General features: G+C 42.3%; 1 protein-coding gene across 1 annotated transcript; it reads right to left on the reverse strand.

Annotated features, from left to right (window-relative positions):
• Positions 1-27: 27 nt before the first annotated feature.
• LOC145166370 (uncharacterized) lies at positions 28-2,720 on the reverse strand. Its single transcript, XM_079085325.1, has 4 exons — positions 2,468-2,720; positions 1,238-1,737; positions 1,124-1,158; positions 28-1,043 (listed from the first exon to the last, which is right to left on the reverse strand). Exons 2-4 carry the CDS (start codon positions 1,557-1,559, stop codon positions 273-275), a joined length of 1,128 nt encoding a protein of 375 aa, XP_078941451.1. The 5' UTR covers positions 1,560-1,737; positions 2,468-2,720; the 3' UTR covers positions 28-272.
• Positions 2,721-21,272: the final 18,552 nt, after the last annotated feature.

The following is a 21,272-nucleotide window of genomic DNA, read 5'->3' on the forward strand; positions in this document are numbered from 1 at the left end:
CACTAAAAATTCAACTTGATGCAAAAATTAGTAAGAATCCATGATAACTAATAAGCAAATATTTATGTATCCCATTAGTTTACACCTCTATCGCAAACACACACAAAACCTACAGAATCCCTTCCCAACTTCCAAAATTACAATATTTTACATATACCTAACAATAACATTGATCAAAACAATTTTGGGGCTCTTGTTACAAGTTAATAATCAAAATCAATTTTAGTCCTTGCAGTTATATATACACACACACACACCCCTTACCATTTTCATCACTTCTTTCTTGAACTTGATGCTGACTTCGAACACCCAACCCCATCACCACCACCACCACCATTCTTCAGTTTTCCGGCGAAATCCTTACCAGAGTTCCCCTTCAAGGAAAGACCTTTTTTTATCCGATTCCGGTTAATTACCATCATGCCACTTCGTGATGGTGCACTCAAAGCCCCCTCAACACAATTCCCCGCCTGAGCGCACCGCCAGGGGCGAGATGGTCCATCCTCACGAAAAGTTTTGAGGCGTGGAACCCCCGAGTTTTTCAATTTTGACAAAACCCGTTGTTCAGGAGAATTTCTAGGTTCAGATTTAACACAAATGGGACACGGAGGATCGCCTTTGTGTGTTTTTGGTGTTGTTTGGTCCAAACATTCTGCATGGAAGACATGGCGGCAGGAGAGAACTCCGGTCACCGGAAAATCTCCACTTCTGATGATCTGGCGGGAGCTCCATGGTGATCTCTGGGACAAAAACCGGTCACAGAGGCCACATTTATCCCCACTTGATCGATTAATAACATCAGATTCGATTGGTTCAGAAACATCGGAATGCTCAAATTCACAACTAGCAGCATCGGAATCGTTGATTCCGATTCCGGAGTTGGTTCTTTCAACTGGAATGGACAACGGGTGGACTGGCTTTGACATGAAGCAACGCCGACCATGGTGGGATTGAGAAGATAATGATTTTACAATTGTCTCAAAATCACTACTATCTGAATGAGATGAAATTGAAGCTCTTCCTTCATTAGGAGCCGAAACTCCCTACAAAAAATTTGGAAATTTTTAGTTTGGGTGTAATCCGACAATGACTCGAAGTTGAGGGTATCAAAATGTAATTATACCTCAGAATTTGGCGAAAATGATAACGGCCCCAAAACTGCAAAATGTAGTCTTTTTAGCAGATCATGTTAATAAGTGAATAAGCATATAATAGTATATTTAATAATTAATATTACCTCTTTTTGATGAATTGGAATATTCATCGAGGCTGATTTCTTGGATAGTAGGTGGGGTCCACTGTTGGTTTGGGGATAAGTCGGATGGGGTGCTAAAAAGTGCTCCAATTCCATCAGAAACAGAATGCCGATGATTTGGTAAGTGATTTGTTCTTAACCAGTTTCGACTTTCTCTACTGTTTGAAGATGTAGAAGAACCGTATAAACGGTTTCCTTCTTGGGAACCGAATGATTGAACTTCGGAATGGAATCGGAAATCCCATCTTGGTGGTGGAGGAGAGAAGCTGGTGTTGGTTCGCCAGTAGGGCTCGTGTGGGCCCATGGACCAGTCCTGGCTAACCGCATTCGACCCATCATGTGGCCTGGCAGCCACACAACAGAGAGACCCCGTTTTAGCTATCTTTTGTCACACGGGTAAATTAGTCTTTTGTATGCTTTCTTCAACAAAGAACATATACGATAAAGGATGATATAATATGTTTGATTTCAGAGTAGAAGCCCTGGAATTAAAGAGAGATAAGGTTATTTACGTAATTTATGGAGTATTGAAGAAGAAGAAAGTGATGTCATGATGTGAAGTCATATATATCAAACAAGATATGGCATCACATGAACCAGACGTACACAAGAGAAAAAACATATACGTACTAAATTAACTACTTTAGAAAGGTAAATAAGCAAGAAGGACAATATCAAGATTCAAGATTCAACTACCAAAGGTCAAACAAAGAACATATACAAAGAATACATAATGTGAACTCGTTTATCAAAAAATATCCGGATTCAATTCAACTACCAGAGAGTCAAGTTTGACTTTTGTGATTAAGAATTTAAGAGCAACAATTCCCAAACTAGAAAATGGAAGGGATATGAGGAAAAAAAACCTCGCCGGTCGCCATGACCACAGCTATCACATAATTGAATTAATTTCAGTCCAGAGATGATTTTTGACCATGAAGTAAATTATTATTTTCTAACTTTTTTTCTTCTCTGTAACCAAAGGAGTAGGTCATAGTTCATCTAATAACTTCAAAGTTCCAACTTTATGATGCTTTGCGATTCAATCGAAAGTAAACATTAACTAAAACGACCACAACAGGGTTAAAATTCAGAGAAAATGGTGAAAAAGAATAATTATAGATATGAAAACACGATGAGCATACATTCTATTAAACCGCAAAAAGGTTCAGGATACCATATGAGCAGTATAGAAACCCTAAGAAGATTTACCGGTATGCAAAAGGGGAAACAGCATAAACACAAAGAGACGAGAGAAAGTGTGATAGCTTGTGCGTGTACTTGCTGTTATGATTATGGGATTTCGAGCGAGGCGATGGAGATGATGATGGAACTTTGATGGCGTAGTCTGCGGAGAAAAACCCTAATAAAACGGAGAGTGAGCCATTGTTTTACACTTTTACTTACCCCCGTTTTTGCTTCAGCTCCTTCTCCTGTCTTGGACTTTCTTCTCTTTTTTTACTTACCTATTTCTAAGCTATATGTTTAATTTTAACAAAAAAAAAAAAAATGTAACCAACATATATATCTTAGTCCCATGTAAAGATAGCAAATTTTGTTTGGTTGTTCGGTTAATATTTACATTATTTTTATATTGAAAATTGATTTGTTAGGGTTATTATCTTTTTGTTTTGTTTATATCTGGGTAATTTTTTATTTTTAGTATGTGATATAATATACTTTATAACATACTTTTTTTGTTCACATCTGAGTGATTTTTTATTTTTATTATGTTATATAACATACTTTTTTTTAAGTGTTCACATAGGACCATTACAGTATGTCATAACAGTCATATGTTAACACTTCCAACAAGTTCGTTACCTATATGTATACAAAAAAAGATACTCAGATGTGAACAAAACGAAAAAATAATTGTCCTAATAAGTCAATTTCCCTTTTGAATAAGGGTGTCGATCATAATGTTTGCAATATTAATAGATTTATTTAAATTTTCTTAAAACAATATTTATGACGATATATGAACATTTATATTGGTCACGACATGTTAGGAGTCATTTTTGGTAGCGTAATTATCAAATCGTTCTATACATACGATACAAGATCAATGATCGATTGAGATTTTAATACATGGAACAAACTTTATTGGAGACAGTGTTCTTTTTTATGTCATTAGTCTCTATCTTTGGTATTTTTAGTCTCTAGTAAATTTTAATTTTTATATTTATTATCTTAAACAATAAAATACTATATAATGATGATATGTTTTTTTCTCTGTCATATCTAGGGTTTTTTTTACCAAAGTAATGGATTTTAAAAAGATATTTAGCAAAATGGTGTGGTTTTAAAAATATTTATCACTTAGGTTAAATTTTATACCTAATCAAAATTAGAAGGTAAAAAAATGGGGAAATTGAATTATCAGGGTAATTACCTTTTCGTTTTGTTTACATTTTGGTAACTTTTTTTGTACACATTTAGGTAACGAACTTGTTGGAAGTGTTCACATATGACCATTATGACTGGCTGTAACTTGCTACAACCGGTCATAATGGTCATATGTGAATACTTCTAACAAATTCATTACCTAGATGTATACAAAAAAATAAGAAGTTACTCATATGTGAACAAAACGAAAAAGTAATTACCCTGATAAGTCAATTTCTCTTCTTATATTTGTATATATAGATGTGGACCAAAACCTTTTAGTTTAAAAAAGGTTTGTTTTTTTATATCAAAACATATTGACCATAGATTATACGAAATAAACAAACCATATTTACATACATATGTTAATCATATTGATTTCAAGATGATAGTAAAGACGATGATGGTTGTGGTGGCGGTGGTGTTTGTGGCAGCGGCGTAGGTGGTGGTGGCGGCGACGGCGATGGCAAAGGTGGTGGTAGCAATGTTGGCAGAGGTAGTAGTGGTGGAGTGGTGATGTTGTCGATGATGGCAGATGTGATGGTTGTGGTGGTAGCACTAGTGACATAGTGGTGGTGGCAGTGTTGGTGGTGGTGGTGGTGGAGGTGGTCATGGTTGTGGCGGAGGTGGCAGAAGTAGTGATGGCGGATGGGGGGAGGGGGTGTGATGGAAAATGTAACGTATGTGAGTTAGGGCTAGACGTTAAGGGAATAATAATAAATATTTTTTTATCAAATAAATTAAAATCCTCAAATAGGATAAATTTTCTTCGTATGTGTATGCGTTACAGGTTATATAAATACTTATTTATTATTATATACGTGTTATGTGGACAAATATTATGGATATATAATATTTGTATAAATCTTGTTATAAACTTATCGAAAAGTGATAAAATAACATTTTTGTATAGAATATTATTTAGGATAAATAATCCTAACGAAAATTGTAACGATTGTAAAATCTCAAACTATATAAGACGTATTTGGTCTAAATACATATAAGGGTGAACCCAAGTAGTGAAACGATAATTTTTCCGTTTTTGGATAATAATTGACCGGGTACTTTTTATGACGTTAGTTATCGAATTAAATAATGTAGATAAGATTGAATTAAATAATGTGGATAAGATTGTGGATAAGAACAAATTAAATAATGGATAATAACGAATTAAATGATTTGCATAAGATTTTATTATAAATGGTATAATGATTTTATTAATAAATAGTTAAGGGACCATAGTGTAACTTGAAAGATATAATGTGTTAATACAAGAATAACCGAGGGACCATAAATGTAACTATAATTGAATTGTGAATTGCAAACCAACATAAGAAAGTGTAAGAAATATAAGAAAGGTCGTACATATTTTATTAATTAAAAATAACACGCGTTGTTTAAATATGTGATTGTACAATAAAAGGCATTACGTGTTTATTTAGAGGGACACGTGTTAACTCTTGAGATATCGTGTCAATAATGCCGATGATTAAGCTTTTAGATTGTACGGAGGATAATCAAATTTTGAGTATAAATAGGCAAACCATCAATATTTTCTATAAAAACAAATAAATATATCGTAAAGAAGTTTTGAGAGACCAAGGAGTATAAAAATAGATAAGGTTTCGGCAAAATAATAAGTTGGAAATCAGTGCTAACCTTGATGCCACGACAATAGTTAGTCTGCACTAACTAGCCAAGTGAGTGCATAGTTACTTTCATCTTACACATAGATATGAAGTATTTAATAATAATACGTTCTATATGTGCTTATTATCTGTGTTCTTGATATCTATGCTAGATGAACGATTTATACATGTTTTATTTGATTTAAACTATATATGTATTTTATACCTATAAAATATTGGGTAGAAATAGGTAGATGAATGATGAGAGATGAAAGATGATATAGATGAACATTGGCAGTTATGGACTTAATGACCTATAGATGAACATTGGCAGCTGTGCCACAACCTGTAAGTGTTTTTGAACTACGTGTTCACCAGATGTACTCTAAAAATCCTAGCAGCTGCGCCTGAAGGATAATATTGGCAGTTGCGCCTAATAGAGAACATCATAATACTGACAGTTGCGCCTAATAGATAGCATCATAATCCTGGCAGCTGCGCCTAATAGAGAATGTCATAATCCTGGCAGTTACGCCTAAATGATAATATTGACAGTTGTGCCTAATAGTAATAAATAACGTTGGCAGCCTGAATTACATCGAGCGGCCTGTAGCAATCCTTGACCGGAAGTCGAAGGATCTGAGGAACAAGAGGGTCGAGCTGGTAAAGGTGCAATGGCAGCACCGGAAGGGCTCGGAATGGACTTGGGAGTCGGTGGATGAGATGATGGAGCATTACCCAGAGCTTTTCCAGGAATGAGCAGCAGACTTCGAGGACGAAGTCTAAAATAAGTGGGGGAGATTTGTAGCACCTGGTTCCCGGTATGTATTTTATTTATGTATTTTGCATTTTTGGCCTGGGACTCGGCGAGTTGAAGGACCAACTCGTCGAGTAGAAACGGATTTGATTCGGGATTTAAATGACGGACTCGTCGAGTCGGCTTCAAACTCGACGAGTAGGCTCTGACTGGACAAAACCCTAATCTAAGGGTTTGCACCCTATTTGAACATCTCATTCAGCCACCCTTCGTCCTTATTGCTTCCAGAAAACCCCCATAGCAAACCCTAGCCGTTTGTATAAAGAGCTAAGGCATTTGTGGTGCTTTTTGGTGATTTTGAACTCAAAGGAGAAGGAAAAGCCTAGAGGAATCAAGAGGAGACCAAGGGAGTTCAAGTTTGTGCACCATTTGCAGTTCACAGAAGGTATAAAGTCGATACCTTGCTTGTTCTTTTGCTAGATCCCTTTTTGGGGAGATTTAGGGCTTTTATAAGCCATTCTTGGTAACCAACCATGATTGCAAGCATGGTTGGGGGTTGAGGCTTCGGATCTAGGTCCATGGAGGAATTACAAGGCAGAAAGGGGCTGCTTTTGCACCCATGGAAGCCCCCATGCAACCCAAGAGTCTCTTTTAGAGCCTTTTAGACTCAAAGTCCCATGCATGCACCTAAAGTTCGTAACTTTACGTGCTAGATCGAGTTTAGGGACCTAGATCTATCATTTGGACAAGAGTTGTACACCAGAAATCGAAGAAATAAGACTTGGACTGTATCGACTCGGCGAGTCGTTCTTGGGACTCGGCGAGTCCGAGGTTAGACTCCCCTTTTCTGTTATGGGTCAAGGAGACCCAGTGGAGTGCTGGAAAGGTTTTAGAGGGTCCGGAGGAGTGACCCCAAACGTATTGGGATAAGCTATAGTGTAACACCCATAAAAATTGAGCCTATTTAAAACATTTTAATTCATTCAAAAACCATTAAGTTCATACATCTCGTTTTCAAAATAGTTTAAACATCAGAGTATCCCCCAGAACCATATCACATAAATCATAAAACATGAGGAGCGGTATGATCACGCCGTCGCCTTGCCACGATCTCCTGAAGTACCTGAAACAGTACACTGAACTGTAAGCCCGAAAGCTTAGTGAGTTACCCCCAAAATACCAACCACACATAAGCATACTCATAACATATCACAAATAGAACAGCCATGCACATCGGGTCTACTGTGTGACTGGTCCGCCCGCACCGGGCCTTCAGTCCACCTGGTCCACCCTCCGAGTCTAGCCATGTACATCGAGTCTACAGTGTGATTGGTCCGCCCGCACCGGGCCTTCAATCCACCTGGTCCACTCTCTGAGTCTAGATCTGAGGTAGCAACCTCAGATCTACCCTCCAAACCCGAAATAACCTTCAATCATACCAAAAATGCCCCAAATCTCAAACAATAATAGATCTAGATGCAAAAGAGCCCAAGCAACAGATTATTACCTCCAAGATAAGCTCCAACTGAAGTAGATCCCGGATCTACACCACTCCTTTGCAGCAAGCCTCTTGATCTTCAAGCCTCTTTTCAAGATTTCCTCCTCCAAAGCTCTATTCTCTCTAATAATGGAGGCTCACTCGATTTCTAGGGTTTACAGGCTCTCAAGAGTGGTAAGGAGGCTGAGGAAGGGATATAACATTCTTTATATAGGGCACAACCCCCGGGATTAGGGTTTTCTCCCTTCAGTACCAACTCGTCTAGTCCCAGCCTCCGACTCGACGAGTTGGCCACTTATTCCGCGACCCAAAACCCGCTCCGACTCGGCGAGTAAGAAGGCCTACTCGTCGAGTCCCTTCCTTCAATTACACTTTGAGCCCTTTGATGATACTTCTGAAATTTGGGATGTTACAACTCTCCCCCACTTATATTAGGCTTCGTCCTCGAAGCCTACTGCAGTATACGCTTCAGAATAAACCCCTTTGCACTACAGACTCCGATTACTCAATTAACTCCGGGTCTTACAAACTCTACTACTGCATTTCTTTTAAAATGACTTCTTCTCGCGTGGCATCCGTGCCACTATTCCAAGCCGACCATCGGCCTTTCAACTCAATAGTACCACATATCAACCACGTATCACCCGATGATACTATCCCTTCATATCAGGGACACACTCCCGCGCCCTGCAAACGCTAGATTCTACAAACACCCACTGAGCTCTGCTAAGAAACTAATCCGTCTTCCTTCGCCCAAAATTGGCGATAACCCTGATAACTTGCATCCTGGAACGAATCCTCATGATGGAATACCCGAGATTGGAATACCTCCACATAAATAACTCAAGCCTACAACCATACTCGGAACTAAGGACCTTGTCCTTACGTCACCCTCGAACCCTTCGGTTCGACACAACGGAGTGAAACCCACTCACACCTCCCTATCACGATCTCTAGGTCCTTGACCTCCGACTGTAATATCCTTATACAGTCCTCCGCACCAGTCCAGACTACTCCCGAGTCTGTTAACCTGCTGTCTCACCTTCCTCTGTCACAATCTCCAATCTGGAACCACTTTCCTCCTCCTCTTCCAAGGAAACTGAAAACATGCCTGCGCATCATCCAACATTGCCACAACCTCAACGGGCATCCAACCCGTATGTGCTTCCATATATCTGGTACAATTCCAGTGCTCACTACCAAGCACTTTCGATCATCCATTTACTCCACTGCCTTCCTTTCAGAGGACCCAAACTCCTTCCAGAGCTACATACCTTCCATTTCCAGGAAGTCTACTCAACAACCCTTACTGCACCTATAAGTGCCACAGAGCTAAACTCCACTCTACACTATCCATGTAGAGCAACTGCTATTCTCGAACTCCTACATACTCCGAATCCGATCACGTAACTAACAAGGCCTACGCACCAGTCCAGACTACTCCCGAGTCTGTTAACCTACTGTCTCACCTTCCTCTGTCCCAATCTCCAATCTGGAACCACTTTCCTCCTCCTCTTCCAAGGAGACTGAAAACATGCCTGCGCATCATCCAACATTGCCACAACCTCAACGGACATCCAACCCGTATGTGCTTCCATATATCTGGTACAATTCCAGTGCTCACTACCAAGCACTTTCGATCATCCATTTACTCCACTGCCTTCCTTTCAGAGGACCCAAACTCCTTCCAGAGCTACATACCTTCCATTTCCAGGAAGTCTACTCAACAACCCTTACCGCACCTATAAGTGCCACAGAGCTAAACTCCACTCTACACTATCCATGTAGAGCAACTGCTATTTTCGAACTCCTACATACTCCGAATCCGATCACGTAACTAACAAGGCCCACGCACGGCCTCCAACCAACTTCATCATCATGATCAATACTTGGGGCCAGACCATATCGATTACTATTACATGGCGACATATTCACTCATTCTCCGCATACAGATCCACTAACACATACAGAGTCTTCAGCATGACTGGACCGCTTTACCAGGCCTTCAGCCTATCTGGACCACTCTCAGAACCTTCAGCACGTCTGGACCGCCCTCCTGGGCCTTCAGCCTGTCTGGACCGTTCCCCGAGCCTTCGGTCTGACTGGTACGCCTTCCGACCTTCAGTCTATCCGGACCGCTCCACACTGTCGTACGTTACCCTGAACCATCCTTCCCGGGAATCTCTCCCATGCAGTCTGTTCTAGCCCTCTTGGGGTTCCGAACTCCAGTTCCGTTCCCGGAATCCTTTCCATGGCCTAAACCCAGGCCTTACAACAATCAGTCACCTTTTCCGAAAACCATGGTCTGTGCTCCGCCCCACTTTTCTACCACTTGCTCTCACCGATCCACACCCTCAGCAAAACACTGCTGAAATCCAAACAGCTAACCATCCTTGGATGCATGTTGTTTCACCGGAGAATTTTCCAATTCTCCCCCACTTAGTGCACCGACTACTAACCACCGATGCCCAAAACCGGCATAGCTCAATCGCCCTTACTCCATATATTCCCTCTTAACCATGAACTGACTCCCTCGGGAGTGAGTAACCTTCACCGAATATCCCTTCCGCCATCGCACACCCGAACTCCAGGGAAGTTCGAATCTCAACTGAACACTTCTCGCATCGCTGTTGCTATTCCTAGAAACGAGATCATATACCTTATCTTTTGACCAAGAGTCCTCATGAACGCTAACTACAACTCCTAACTACTAAGATCCTCAATCATACTACGAAACATGCGGAACAATGCAGGCAGATTTACAATACCACACAAATAACAAGATAACAAGATGGAAACATACCCGCCGCTGCATCTGGCTCTGCCCTGACCTCCTCTGCTGTAAGCTGGAATGCGCGTCCCTGAGCCCTCGGAGGCTCCGCTCCACCCTGACCCCCGCCAGTAATCCTCAAAGTGGCCGGTGCTGGAGCCTGCACCGATCCTGCAGCAAACTGTGGGCAGTTGGCTCTCAAGTGTCCAACCTGATGGCAGTGATAACAAATCCTCATATCCTGTATCGGGGCTATCTGACGGCAATCCCTCGCATAATGCCCCTCTCTCCCGCACTTGCGGCACGCACCACCGGACCTACAAACTCCGGTATAACCCTTCCCACACTTCTCACAAGTGTGGCTGCTCTGACCACCAATCCTGGAGTCAACAGTTTTGAACCGTTTCGGCGCCGGCTGCGACTGCACCGGGGCCTGCCTCTGCTCTCGCAACTGCAACTCCATCTCTAACTCTCGCCGCCTGGCGGCCTCCTGCAACTCTAACAAGGTATCACATCTCTGCGTGGACACAAACTGCCTGATGTCCCTCTTGAGCATACTCAGATATCGGGACATCTGAGCCTGCTCCGAAGCAAACTCCGGGCAAAACATCGCCCTCTCAGTGAACATCCTAGTGATCTCTGTCACCGACTCTGAATCCTGCTTCAGCTCTAGGAACTCCTGAGCCAACCTCTCTCTCTCAACCCGTGGAACATAACGAGTGCTGAACATCTCCCGGAACTGATCCCAAGTAACCGCAGCCCGCTGCGCATCAGAATAAGATCCCGTAGTCAACCTCCACCAATCCTTCGCCCCGAGCCTCAAAAGGTTCAGAGCACACCTCACCCTCTGATCTGTAGGGAATGAACACGTGAAGAAACAACCCTCCACGTCTAACAACCATCTCATAGCAACGATCAGATTCTGAACTCCATCGAAAGTAGGGGCTTCATATTGTCGAAATCCCGATACTGAAAGCCCCGACCGGCTCCTCCCCCTGCCGCTGCTACAGTCGCTGTAGCTGCCGCGACAGCCGTCTCACTAAGAGCTGCATAACGATCATCGAAGTACTCCCTCATAGCGGACTTAATAGTCCCGAACAACTCCGGAATCTGACCCCGGACAATCTCGACCACCTCCTCGCGGATGATATCCCTGACTCGATCCTCTGTCAACATTGGCCCATCCTGACCGATAATCTCAGGTGCCGCTGGGGCCCCCTGATCACCCTGACCTGATCCCGATCCGGATCCAGTCACAACACACCTCGTAACCACCATACTGCAATACACCAACAAGATCCTCAGATACCTCGCATAACCTCCGAGAATTAACCTCTAACCAACAACCTAGGGGTTGTGACTTCCTTGACACGCGTATGGGTCCTGTGCTTTCAGTAGTACGGGCCCATACTACCTTCCACACCTACCCATATTTGTCTCAAGTATCACCACAACGCCCTAAGCACAAACATTCATAGCAAGCACTCAATCCTCACCCCTAGAGGAATACTGAATATCTCATGTCAAGAAAACCCTAGGCTAGCAGGCATCACAAATCAGGCAATTCTATCATGCAATTCCTGAAGATCCCTAGCCTAGTACTAGCATGCTGTTCTAACATATCAAATAACTTGTATGGTATTTTGGGGTTTACTTACTGGCTCTGGCTGATCGTACCCTCTGCATCCTCCCTTACTTATTTTGAAAACCTTTTGAAAACCATTTTGAAAATCCCTCCTTGATTTGAGACTGGATTCACACGAATGTTCCTCCAATTCACTCAAACCAAGGCTCTGATACCAACTTGTAACACCCATAAAAATTGAGCCAATTTAAAACATTTTAATTCATTCAAAAACCATTAAGTTCATACATCTCGTTTTCAAAATAGTTTAAACATCAGAGTATCCCCCAGAACCATATCACATAAATCATAAAACATGAGGAGCGGTACGATCACGCCTTCGCCTTGCCACGATCTCCTGAAGTACCTGAAACAATACACTGAACTGTAAGCTCGAAAGCTTAGTGAGTTACCCGCAAAATACCAACCACACATAAGCATACTCATAACATATCACAAATAGAACAACCATGCACATCGGGTCTACTGTGTGACTGGTCCGCCCGCACCGGGCCTTCAGTCCACCTGGTCCACCCTCCGAGTCTAGCCATGTACATCGAGTCTACAGTGTGATTGGTCCGCCCGCACTGGGCCTTCAATCCACCTGGTCCACTCTCTGAGTCTACAGTATGACTGGTCCACCCACACCGGGCCTTCAGTCGGCCTGGTCCACTCTCCGAGCCTCGGCACGTCTGGTCCGCCCTCTTGGAGCCTTCAGCCTATCCGGACCGCTCGTTGGGCCTTCGGAATATCCGGTCCGCCCTAGGTATGTTGGCCTACAGCACAAAGCAGGACCCACCTCAACCCAACCCCCGTCAAACAACCATGTGCACATATACAATTAATCGCATAACAAATCCTTAACCAGACAACAGTCTAACAGATCACGTAGCATATCAACATCCTAACCAGGATTCTGACCTAACCGGTCACTAGCATAACATTACCCTATATACCGGGTACCGACCTTAACCAGGTCACTAACATAACACCATCCTAAATACCAGGATGCAGATCTAGCAAAGCAATAACACAACAAACAATACCCGGATTTCCATCCGATAAAGGGCGGCCTTGGTGCCGTAGGCCCTGTCGATATAGTGAGGATAACGCACCTGTAATTGTCGACTGAAGAGATACGACCAAGCTGCTCCGACCACCGACACGAACTTCACCACAGCACACTACCAAAGAACCAATACCATAATTACCAAAATACCCTTGGAAGTCAAACTGGTCAACTCTTGGTCAAAGTCAAAGTCCTCAGTCAAAGTCAACCTTCCTGGTTGACTCTACTCGCCGAGTCAACCCGTCGACTCGTCGAGTTCTTATACTCAGAAAACTCCCATAACACGACTCAACTCGCCGAGTCAACCCGTCGACTCGTCGAGTTCAACGATCTCGGAATCCCATCCTGTCCAACTCACTGAGTCGCCAACCGACTCACTGATCCAAGGCTTTAACCAAAAGAGGTTGGGTTCTGCGACCAGACTCGCCGAGTCCAAGAACAGACTCGCCGAGTCCAAGACAATCTTCAACAGACTCGCCGAGTTGTTCTTCAACTCGCCGAGTCCATGCCTATGTTCATACAACTCGTCGAGTACACCCATGTGACTCGTCGAGTCTCTCCAGTTCTCAATCCATACAGTGGCTTTTCGAGCCATGCAGGGGCTCCAATCCATAGATCCACTCTTCTACAGTCTAACCCTCACATAAAGTTGCAAACTTTACGTGAGACCAAGGAGATATAGTCCCAAAACACATTAGGTCTAGGGTTAAGGACTAGGGGGCTTCACCAACAACTCTTAGACAGATACTTTATGACATTCTGGACCAACTCAAGTCTAGATCTGAGGTAGCAACCTCATATCTACCCTCCAAACCCGAAATAACCTTCAATCATACCAAAAATGCCCCAAATCTCAAACAATAATAGATCTAGATGCAAAAGAGCCCAAGCAACAGATTATTACCTCCAATATAAGCTCTAACTGAAGTAGATCCCGGATCTACACCACTCCTTTGCAGCAAGCCTCTTGATCTTCAAGCCTCTTTTCAAGATTTCCTCCTCTAAAGCTCTATTCTCTCTAATAATGGAGGCTCACTCGATTTCTAGGGTTTACAGGCTCTCAAGAGTGGTAAGGAGGCTGAGGAAGGGATATAACATTCTTTATATAGGGCACAACCCCCGGGATTAGGGTTTTCTCCCTTCAGTACCAACTCGTCGAGTCCCAGCCTCCGACTCGGCGAGTTGGCCACTTATTCCGCGACCCAAAACCCGCTCCGACTCGGCGAGTAAGAAGGCCTACTCGTCGAGTCCCTTCCTTCAATTACACTTTAAGCCCTTTGATGATACTTCTGAAATTTGGGATGTTACACATAGTCCTGGAGTTCATAGGACTCGACGAGTGCACGAACAGACTCGGCGAGTCCAAGGCAATCTCCGAACTCTTGAAGATGAACTCAACGAGTTGTTCATACAACTCGACGAGCCGAGGACATGACGTGTTCATAGGATGAGGATGGACTCGACGAGTGTTCATACCGCTCGGCGAGTCGGATGAAGGTTCATCTGCGGTTGTGTTAGAAGGAGAACTCATCGAGTCGTTGCTAAACTCGACGAGTAGAGACGTGGATGATGACAGTTGAAGAGATAGGGACTCGACGAGTTGGCGACCCAACTCGGCGAGTCGGGTCAACTGAAAGTTGACTTTGGCTTTGACTTGGACTTGGTCAGTGGTAAAATGGTCACTTTACCCTAAGAATAGATATCAGACTCTGATTAAGTGTTTTGTGGGGATTATAGCCGGAGGATTTCCGGAGCAGCAGCAGACAGAGAATTCCTGCACAGATTATCAGCAGCTACTCGTTCAAGGTGAGTTACCTTCCAGTAGCGGTGGGTCTACGGCCACAATGCCGGCCCACCAGTAGGAGTTGTATGTTGGATGATTGTCTTTGTGATATCATCCAGGTTTGTTACTACCTGATATGTTATATGCTGGCATGATATGTTATATGTGATAGTAGTAGAGTTCAGTTGTTAGGACCGAAGGGTAGGTCGGACACCCCAGATATGTCTGACAGTATGTTGTGATATGTTTATATGCTGGCATGATATGTTATATGTGATAGTGGTAGTATGAGGGGAATAGTCCCCAAGTTCGGTTGTTAGGACCGAAGGGTAGTTCGGACACCCCAGATATGTCTGATAGTATGTTCATGTTATGATATATGTGATAGTAGCAGTAGGGGGTGGAATAGTCCCCGAGGTTCGGTTTTTAGGACCGATGGGTAGGTCAGCACCCCATAATGGCTTGACATGGGTAGGTCAGCACCCCATAATGGCTTGACATGGGTAGGCCGGCACCCCAGAATGGCCGTACCGGGTAGGTCGGGCACCCCAGAATTTCTCGACAGTATGTATGCTATGTGATTGTATGGTATGAGATACGATGGGGGATCTCACTAAGCTTCGTGCTTACAGTTTACAGTTTTGGTTTCAGGTACCTCTTCATCGAAGGGGAAGGAGCTGGCACGGTAGCAGCACATCATACACGCACGCATTGATTTTCCGCACTTGAGATATTCTGGGATTGTACTCTGACATGTTGCTACTTTATGATTTGGGCTTTCATACATGATATGTTGATTTACGAAATGATATATTTTTACGTAGTTTTCTTATGAATGCTTTTATACTCAGTTAATTAAAATGGAATTTTTTTGGACTCGAAATTGGGATGTTACAAGTTGGTATCAGAGCCCTGGTTTGAGGGATTCGGACACACCCTCGGGGGTGTCCGGACTCAAATCAAGGGATTAAAAGCTTTTACAAGAAAATGGTTTTCTAAAAGATAAGTTAAAGGAGTTTTGAGAAAGAACGAAGTGTGTGATGTGCGCGACCGGCCGAGCTCAAGTAAGTATTCCCCAAAGTACCCATACAAGTTTATGTTATGTTTATCAGCTTCAGTAGAATAACATGCTAGAATAGGACTAAGGATCTAGGAATGATGCCTTATGTGCCTGCTTTATGTGTTCCAGCTTATTGAGAACTACATGTTAGTGCAGATTAGTCAGTATGATAGCCAGAGTAGTATATGCTTGATTATGTGTACTCAACGCCCGAATGTTGCTTGCTTTGTGCTTTTAGGAGTTCTAGTTGTCTTTCACTAACTAGTAAACGAATATGTTAAGTTACATATTGCAAGGACTAAATAATTTCAGAAGGTTAGGTCTAGCTCTATTTCGCAGCTCTTGTTTGAGTCCAACCGTTGTAGGGTAGGATCTCTCATTCGAAGAATTATCTAGTCTGAGTAATATGTAATAGTATTCGCGAGCTAGTTAGGGGAATAAAGCAGGGACTTCTTATGCAGCTGATGGCGGAGAGTAGGTTGGTGATTGTAATGCCTGTGTTTCTACACTAGGCATTAATATTGACATTATAGTCTAGGTTAACCTTTGTAACTCATTTTGAAGAAATGAAAAGGAATTATGTGAATATTATGTGAATTATGTGTTTTATGCTTAATTATTAGGGTTTAATTAATTAAGAATAAAAATGAGCGTCAAAAATAAATGTTAGATAAAACCGATATCTATTAAGAAACTTGTAGTGGACGTGACAAGGATTACGGATATATAAAGAATACCGAAATCCGAGTTATAACGAAGAAGTTATGACCTGTCAAAGTTTCGCGACAAAACCGGCACGGGGCCGAATGTCGTAAAAAGTGAGTTTTTGATAAACTACTTTTTGGCCTTAGTAATCTAAACGAAAGTCGTAGTGTTCGTTAAACCGAGAGTATGTATAAAAAGAATGCCCAAATCTGACTTCGTATGAGGAAGTTATGATTTTTCTAAGTTTCAGCTTAGCAGTAGACAGCTAAAAAACTCAAATTTTAGATCGAGTGATTTTTAGCCGACACGACCTAAACAAGAATCGAAGGTCTCGTCAATTGTAGCACAACGGTAAAAAGACAAACGAAAACGGACGTCAGATGAAGAAGTTATGAATTTTTAGCGGATTTCCTGTCCCGGTCTGTTAAAAATAATAATATAAAAATTAAAATCAAAATTAGCCGACGAAGTCTAAACGAAAGTTGTAGAGCGTAATTTTACCTACGCGTGCATATAAAGAACGTCAAAAACGGAGCTCGTATGCAAAAGTTATGGATTTTAGAAGTTTTGGCGCGAAAACCGAGAAATTTCGCATAGGTGGCTTCGGCCACGTCACCTTCGCTTAGAACGTGCCACGTGTCCGAAATGCTGCTGAGTCATCCGAACCGGAGAGCTGATCCGAAGCGGTCCAGTGAGAAGGCGACGCGTGCCCCTTTCCTCGTGTCCGAACCCTCGCAGGAAGCCACGAACCCCCTACTTCGGACCCTAGACCTCGGTCCAATCAGAGGCTGCCAGCAGCCACTTCGCATGTGCAGCTACGTGCGAGCCCACATGTGAGCAGCTGCCCCTCGCTTCGGATCTGCGCCACCTGGAGGCTTCTCAACCGTCGGATCAGGAGGCTCGCTCCTATAAATAGGAGGGTGCGAGACCTCCAGGGTATATTTTGGAAAAGTGTCACTTTTAGCCCCTAAACCCATATTTCTTTCATATTAACATCCCCCAAAGCCCCGGTATCAATTATAAGCCCCGGAATACGCCACGAAGTGCCCGAGAAGCCCGAAAAATTTATCTTTTCGGTTTCGAAGCCCGACCTTTGCAGAGCCCGGTTTCTGAATAAAACTCCCGGTTTTATTAGAAACGAATGTTTTAGGAAACGAATTGCTGCCCGATTTTCATCAAATCAAGTGAGTGTATAGTCACCTTCATCTTACACCTAGATATGAAGTATTTTATATGAAATACGTGCTACGTGTAATTATATTAATTGTTTAACTGAGGTGACTGTTGAATTGATGTTTTATACAAGTTTTAAACTGTATATGTACTTTTATCTATAAATATGTTGGGTAAAACATGGGTAGATAGTGATGTGTGATAAAATAAAAGTGATGAGAGGCCTCGATGTGATTTGAGATCCAGTCATCTAGCGGAGTTTGGATGACGACCACAGACTTTCTAGACAGTCCAGTGGAACACTGGCAGGCCCGCAACCTGTAGGTGTAATGAACTAGAGTGTTCATTCGCTGTACTCCATCCCCCTCATGGTTGCCTTTAGGACATGTATGGCTGAGGAAACCCCTTAGCAGTAGTGTCCATCCCAATGGTATTCTTTAGGCTAGGTCCCTTGTGATAAGTGTTTAGGGACGTAAAGTGAGGATAACGGGAACGGGTAATCAGGGTTATTGTTGATTGGTGAACTTAATAAGTTTATTATTATTGTGGGTTGAAAACCCTATATGCTCACCAGGCTCCCAAGCCTGACCCACTCAGCTTTTTATGTTACAGGTAGTGGACCCCGAGCATAGTCGGTGGACGATGAGAGATTTTTGGATTATAGGCCAGTAGTTGTAAATAACTGTTGAAAGGCTTATAATGTCTTGTTTATGCTTTTGATCTGTATCGGAACATGACATCCCGAGGTTTTGATATGAAATGAAATTATATATTTCTTAAAGAAAGGTTTTGACAAAATTTTATCATATTTTGTTTTGGGGACCAATTCCGCAACATCTTTTAAAAAGATTTCTCTGATTTTATTTTAAAAAGCATAAATTAAATCGGTCTTTTCTGGCCGATAATTTAGGAGATGTCACAGTTGGTATCAGAGCATTAGTTTAAGCGAACTAGGAATTTGTAGGATTTCTAGACTTAAACTTAGAATGCTAAGCGATGATTGTGAGTTGAGTGTGTCTATTATATTTTAGGTAGTACACCTAAATTGACACAAGCACTAGTTTATTTTAGGAAGGATGCCTAAAATGCTTTTATGTGCTAAATGTTTTGTGTTATAGCTATCATGATGCTATTATATGTTCGGATCTATGGTTTGTTGCCAACCGGATCTGGAAACCTTATGTGTGTAGGATTCTAAGCGTATGATTACGAGATTAGAACTAACATGTAAACGTTTCGAAGTGATAAGGAACTTTATACGTCGATTGTAAATAAAGCTTTCCTATCTTAAGTTCTCGCCCAGTACACCGAACGTCTGCTTGGGTGTACAAAACATTATGGTGAAGACTCGTAGAGAATTGAGTAGATGGAGGAAATGAAAAGCTTATGATAGTGAATGATACCTATCAGGAGATATCGTAAGAGTGGTATCTTGTCTTTAGAATATGTCTAATAAAATAACGGAATGTTTAGAGGGGTACGGTACGTCTAAAGTACACCTTCGATTGGCAGGATGATGGAATGATTGGTGTAATTCTTGAAGTTGTCCCATAGTCTGGAATTTCCATCACCAACCAAGTTCAAGTAGAATTGATGATTGAAGATACACATGGAAGAATTCCTAGTAGAGTAGGAAAATTTTATGATTAATTGGACACATTCGTATGTGTTAAATTGTTTTGTGATTTTAGGACTTGGGGACTGCAAGACAGTACTTGGGACGAGTATGAGTAGGTGTGAATAGTAGTAGAGATCTATACTACTGGAAGCACAAGACTCAAACTTGGATCAGGGAAAGTCACAAGGTTACCAAGGAACTAGTAATTGATTCGTCTTATTCTAGTCTGTCGTTACCATCGTTTCGGTAATGAAGTGCTTCAAATGTGTAAAGACTGGGCATTATGCCAACGTGTGTCCGTCCGACAAGAGGGTATGTTTTGAGTGCCATGAAGAAGGGCATGTTTTTAAAGACTGTCCGAAGAGGAAGGATGCAACAAAGCCCAATCTACCACCAAAGTCGAAGGCGAGAGCCTTTCAGATGACACTTGAAGCCGCGAAAGAAGAAACCGATGTCGCTTCAGGTACCTTTCTCGTAAACGAATTGCCTGCCCAAATTTTGTTTGATTTTGGAGCCAATTACTCCTTTATATCGCATGAATTTGGTAGAAAACTAGCTTTGCCTGTAGATAGACTAGTTAATGCCTTATTAGTCGATATTGCTAGTGGCAAGTTTGTACCTGTTAGCCATCGTATGAAAAATATCCTCATTGACTTGGATGGGAATAAGTTCCACGTTGAATTATTGCCTATCGAGTTAAATGGATTCGACATAGTTTTAGGAATGGATTGGCTTAGTGCCAATGATGCCGAAATATTGTGTAGGAAGAAGATAGTAAAAGTAAACCCGCCAGGGAGAGAGTCGTTTATGGTGTATGGAGACAAACGCAGAGTAAACTCTGGAATCATTTCCCTAATGAAAGCCAGAAAGTGTTTGGCCAAGGGATGTACATCATATCTAGCGTTCGTGATCGTTGCTAAGAAGGAGAAGAAGGAGGTGCAGAATATTCCGGTGGCGTGTGATTATCCGGAAGTCTTTCCCGAAGATCTTCCCGGATTACCCCCTGATCGACAAGTAGAATTTCGTATCAACTTGTTACCAGGAACGACGCCGATAGCAAAAGCACCGTATCGATTAGCACCAACAGAGATAAAAGAACTTATGACACAACTTCAGGAGTTATTGGACAAAGGTTTCATTCGACCTAGTTCATCACCCTGGGGAGCCCCTGTGTTGTTTGTAAAGAAGAAAGACGGGAGCATGAGAATGTGCATCGATTACAGAGAGCTGAATAAAGCGACGATAAAGAACAAGTACTCATTGCCGAGGATCGATGACCTGTTCGACCAATTGCAAGGTTCGACCTATTTCTCTAAGATCGATCTTAGGTCGGGATACCATCAACTGAATGTGAGAGAGCAGGATATCGAGAAGACTGCGTTCAGAACAAGATATGGACACTATCAATTTTTTGTTATGTCGTTCGGATTAACCAACGCCCCAGCAGCTTTCATGGATTTGATGAACAGGGTTTGTAAACCATACCTTGATAAATCCGTGATAGTATTCATAGACGATATCTTGATTTATTCGAAGAGCAAGCAGGAGCATGAAAAGCATCTGCGTGAGGTGCTAGAAGTCCTGAAGAAGGAGAAGTTGTATGCAAAGTTCTCCAAATGTGAATTTTGGATTCAAGAAGCCCAATTTTTAGGTCATGTGGTTAACCAAGAAGGAATAATGGTTGACCCAGCAAAGATTGAAGTTGTGATGAAGTGGGAACAACCAAAAACTCCTACGGAGATTAGAAGCTTTTTAGGATTAGCTGGATATTATCGAAGATTTATCCAAGGCTTTTCTTCGATTGCTACTCCATTATCAGCTTTGACCCACAAAGGAGCTACTTATGCTTGGAATGAGAAGCATAAGGAAGCCTTTGAGAAGTTGAAGAAGAGATTGTGTAAAGCACCAATTCTTTCGTTACCTGAAGGAGTTGATGACTTTGCA

The sequence above is a fragment of the Lactuca virosa genome, chromosome 3 (assembly GCF_052849685.1).
Source record: "Lactuca virosa cultivar CGN04683 chromosome 3, Lactuca_virosa_CGN04683_v6, whole genome shotgun sequence".
NCBI lineage: Eukaryota > Viridiplantae > Streptophyta > Magnoliopsida > Asterales > Asteraceae > Lactuca > Lactuca virosa.

Coding starts and splice junctions, on each gene's coding strand:
- LOC145166370 (XM_079085325.1), bottom strand. CDS start 1,559: ATGGGCCCACACGAGCCCTACTGGCGAACCAACACCAGCTTCTCTCCT. Junction 1,159..1,237: donor TTCCAATTCATCAAAAAGAG/GTAATATTAATT, acceptor TACATTTTGCAG/TTTTGGGGCCGTTATCATTT. Junction 1,044..1,123: donor CATTTTCGCCAAATTCTGAG/GTATAATTACAT, acceptor AATTTTTTGTAG/GGAGTTTCGGCTCCTAATGA.